Source organism: Centruroides sculpturatus, unplaced genomic scaffold, assembly GCF_000671375.1.
Source record: "Centruroides sculpturatus isolate CEXI.00-Female unplaced genomic scaffold, Cexi_2.0 scaffold330, whole genome shotgun sequence".
Classification (NCBI taxonomy): Eukaryota; Metazoa; Arthropoda; class Arachnida; order Scorpiones; family Buthidae; genus Centruroides; species Centruroides sculpturatus.
Genome location: NW_019384592.1, coordinates 621240 through 625283, shown reverse-complemented (window position 1 = coordinate 625283; position 4044 = coordinate 621240). Strand labels below are relative to the sequence as shown.

Sequence of the window (4044 nt, the reverse complement as noted above, 5' to 3'; positions counted from 1 at the left end):
GAATTTGGATAATCCCTCCGCCGAATTATGGTCAATTCTGTAATGTATCTAAAAATAAAGTTTAATTAATCAAAGACGAAGCCGAAAATTCCACATGTCCAATTTTCTAGTGAAGTTTTGATATCATCTGCACCGAATTCTTAAGACCATGTCCTTAATCCTCGCTCATACTATAAATTAATGTCAACTGATAAATCTCGGCGTGCTATAGATTAAAAAAGAATGACAGATATTAAATTATCTGTACAGAAATCGCAACCGAGTAATTTCTGGCTCCATAGGCCTATCCTATTTTACAATCTATCATGCGGCCTTAGTAACTGAGGGAAAAACAATCATTAATATGATCAGATTTTCCTTTTATATACTTTAGTATTTTCCTGAGATTTTTTTATTCTTTTATTAATTTCTTTCGGTAGTTTTTAATAAAGAAATTATTCTTTATTCGTCGAAAATTTACCCACGTTTCCGGCTTTTGTCTGAAGTCAATGCCCGAATCTCAACACCACAATCGATCAATATCCAGAAAACGGCATAACGAATGGATCCTGTATCCGTTATTATTATTATTATTTATTATTATAATTATTTTTTTAAGTTTAAATTTCTAAATTTCAAAGTCAAAACGAAACTGGAGAATCTATTTTTATAACTGGGAAGCGAGTTCTTTAGAATTTCAATTTGAAAAATTTAATTAGGTCTAGCGCAATAAATGGCTATTGCAGTTTTAAATGCGGACGTTTCGTGTTCGGAATGTAACAAAACGGTTAATTCGGGGGTGTTTCCGAGAATTAAATGATCCTTAATGGTTCCGATGTAGGAAAAATATCAAAAACTGGCGTCGTGCTTGTCGCGTGGCAGTCGTCTAAATAGAAAATGGCCTGGGGACAGATTACTATCTAAAATGCCATTTTGCACGAAACTCTTTTTATTGTCACTGATCTGACAGAGGATTTGGAGACTTTCAGATGCTATCTTCATCATATTCTCTTTATTACACACTTTCTATCTTGATAAAAATGTCTGAGATAATCTACAAGAAAGGAAAACTTAGAAGATAATAAAGCATACTTTAATTTAAGACAAACAGAAATAAAAAAGATCTATATATATATATATAGTATAAATTCCACCCGAAAATACAGTAGTTCTATATCTATTTCAAACACAATTTTTAAGTTATTTATAATTTCTCATTTAAATAACATTTGTCTCCAATTTTTCATGTTTTAAAATATGGCTTAAAATAAATATTTTCCATATTAATTAATGAAACAAGTTTATAGTTCTAGTTTTTATGGCATTTTATGTTTATTGAAATGATTATTGTTACTTTAAAACTTTCCCATAGCTATTAATATTTCTTCTAAACTAAAATACAAGCAAATTAAGATGCATGGCTTGATTCATTTTTAATATCTTTATTCAAATTCCTGACTGGGAGATATATAAAAGGGGTAATTACTAAATGCCAAAGGTATGTATTAATAGTTATCGCCGAGTTAACTGGTTAAAGACCCTTTTAAGTATTACCTAACGACTGTAACCATTTAAGTTCGACAGTCATACGCACACATCCTTGTGGCCTGGATATAGATTGCAATATTTTAACCGCAGCAATGAAAATAAGTGGGCCAAATGCAGCCAAATTTGGGGTCCATGACCTCTTGCATATTAATTTTCAATGATCCTATTAAAGCCGTCCGGCAAGTTTTCCACACGCGTATTAAACAGTTTGATTTTTTCTTCTTTCTTGTAACGCAATTAAAAAATACATATCTCTTCGTAATACGACAACAATAATTTTCTTTTTTTAATTATTCTTTGATCGTAAAAATCAGAGAATATGTCCCAGCTGTGTAATTGTCTTTGGTGAAACTAGAACATTCCCCCAAGCCAATAAGAAGTGAAAATTTTAAAACTTTGAAACTTTATTGTACGTTTTAAGTAGCAGAAACGTGGGTCACTAAAAAGAAATCTGGTGCAGCACATTTTCTAGTGCAAGAATGTAGTCTTATGTTAATTTCTGTCAACATAAATCTACTTCTTCTATATTCTATCAGATAAATTAAAAATTAATTTTTTAAATTAAAATTAACTGAGTAAATTAACCTCAATATTAACAAAAATTACAATTTTTTTTATTTAGAACAATTAATTAATATTAAATTTGTGTTTTCTTTCTAGATACTCATGAAAACTAGTTAAGTAATAGAAAAAATTTATGAGTTTTCAGTAAAATGTTGTATTAATTGCATGACTAATAATTTAACAATTTCATTAAAAATAAAACAAAAAATTGTTTTTTGTTTTTAATAAACAAAGCTAAAATTTATTACTATTATTATTATTTAAATTCTATAATATTTACAGAATATTTGAAATATTTTTACAAGCAACTTGATTCCTTTTGTTTCACTTTCTTATTATAATAATGTTCAATATTTGTTTCATACAGAGGAACTCCATGTAAAACTTGCGAAGAACAATTTACAATCTATTAAGAAGAAAAAACAAAAATTACATATATTTGTTTGTAGATTTAATTAAAAATATCTCATCTTTAATTAATTAAAAATATTTCACCTTTACTACTACATAATTTCCAGCTGAAATTGGTGTTAATTGATTCTGATGTAGTTCATCTGGAACAGATGTTCTTGGAAATATCACTTTAATATTACCATCATTTCTACCAAAGAAATAAGAATGAGATTTCTTGCTGAACTGTAAATAAAAATAAATGTTATTATAATTCATATTCTTCAAAAGAAAAGTGAAGAATTACATGTAAACTAATTTCTTGTGTTGTTAATTTCTTTATCTACATTCACATCTTTATAAAAAAAAAATATAATAAAATAAAGATTAAAAAAATGTAATTTATAAAAACTCAAATTTGCTTACTCCTTCTACCAAGACTAATTGTTCCGTTCCTATTTTTTGTTTGTTGAGTTCCAAGGCGAGAGGTCGAAATGTGTCACAGATTTCTCTTAAACGAGTTAGTTTGGTTTTGTGAGGAACATCATCATTCAAACGATGATAAGCACGAGTTTTCTAAATTAAAAAAAAAATTAAAAAATGAAATAAATATANTTTCGAAAAATTTCCCCCCCTACGGGGGAAGTGTTCTAAATTTATAATAGCTACATTTTGAGCCAAAACAACGCGTGGCGGGGTCTGCTAGTATTAACAATTAAAAAAAACCATTAATTAAAACCGCCCGCCATCTAGCGGGATGGACGGGTCACCTGGCAACTCTAAGTCTCAACATATTTGCCATTTTATATCAAATATTTTAAATTAATTATTATTGATCCCTCATATACTATAAAAGTTTTTTATTGATTGTTATTAACGCAGGTTATTTATGGTGTAATAACATTAACCAACGTCTACGAGTTGCCATTATATATAAATTGTTGGCATCTTTGTCTGATAGATATTACACAATTAAAATTATATTTCTGGAAGTATAATTTCAATTTTTGACGCTCAGCTTACGGGAAATCGTAGGAATTGTTTAATTTTAAAGGATTTTTAAGGAACCCGTTTGGTTGCATGAGCCGAATATATTGTAGTGCAACACAACTTGTTTCCTAAAAACCTTCGTAAAACATTTATAAAGAAGGAGATGTAAACTTAAATATGTTATTTGTATAATGAACAATTCAAGTATTAATTAGGCCTAATGGCTGATGTGAACTGAATTTAAAATACGTAGAGGTAAACCATCGCTTGTGTTTCTTCTGTAATATTATACATATGCTATGTATTTCGCTGTCAAAAAGATTTATAGTGGTAATAGAAAAGATATTTCTTAAATCTGCGGCGGATCCCTTGAAAGCTGCTGTAATCGTGTCAATCAAATTAAAATACATTTTTAAATTTCTATAAAAAACATTCCGGTTCATAGGAAAAAAATCATTAATAATCTCGCTTTGTATTAACTGTCATGTTATTTCCAAATTACAATTATGGTTAACCAACTAAGCTTGACTGATTAAGTGGTATTTTATCATAATCTTCAGTCATGCATTGCAT

The 4044-nt window shown here is 28.5% G+C and overlaps 1 protein-coding gene across 1 annotated transcript; it reads right to left on the bottom strand.

The window, feature by feature from the left end:
* Positions 1-206: 206 nt before the first annotated feature.
* On the bottom strand, positions 207-4044 carry LOC111624798 (CDK5 regulatory subunit-associated protein 1-like). Its single transcript, XM_023367749.1, has 5 exons — positions 3991-4044; positions 2908-3057; positions 2587-2727; positions 2394-2497; positions 207-1033 (listed from the first exon to the last, which is right to left on the bottom strand). Exons 1-5 carry the CDS (start codon positions 4042-4044, stop codon positions 1006-1008), a joined length of 477 nt encoding a protein of 158 aa, XP_023223517.1. The 3' UTR covers positions 207-1005.

Excerpts from the sequence above, each read along its gene's own strand:
- LOC111624798 (XM_023367749.1), bottom strand. The coding sequence starts at position 4,044 with ATGCAATGCATGACTGAAGATTATGATAAAATACCACTTAATCAGTCA. Across the intron at positions 3,058-3,990 it reads CACTTAATCAGTCAAGCTTA|AAAACTCGTGCTTATCATCG; the intron begins GTTGGTTAACCA and ends TTTTTAATTTAG. Across the intron at positions 1,034-2,393 it reads CAAAAGGAATCAAGTTGCTT|ATTATCTCAGACATTTTTAT; the intron begins GTAAAAATATTT and ends CCTTTCTTGTAG.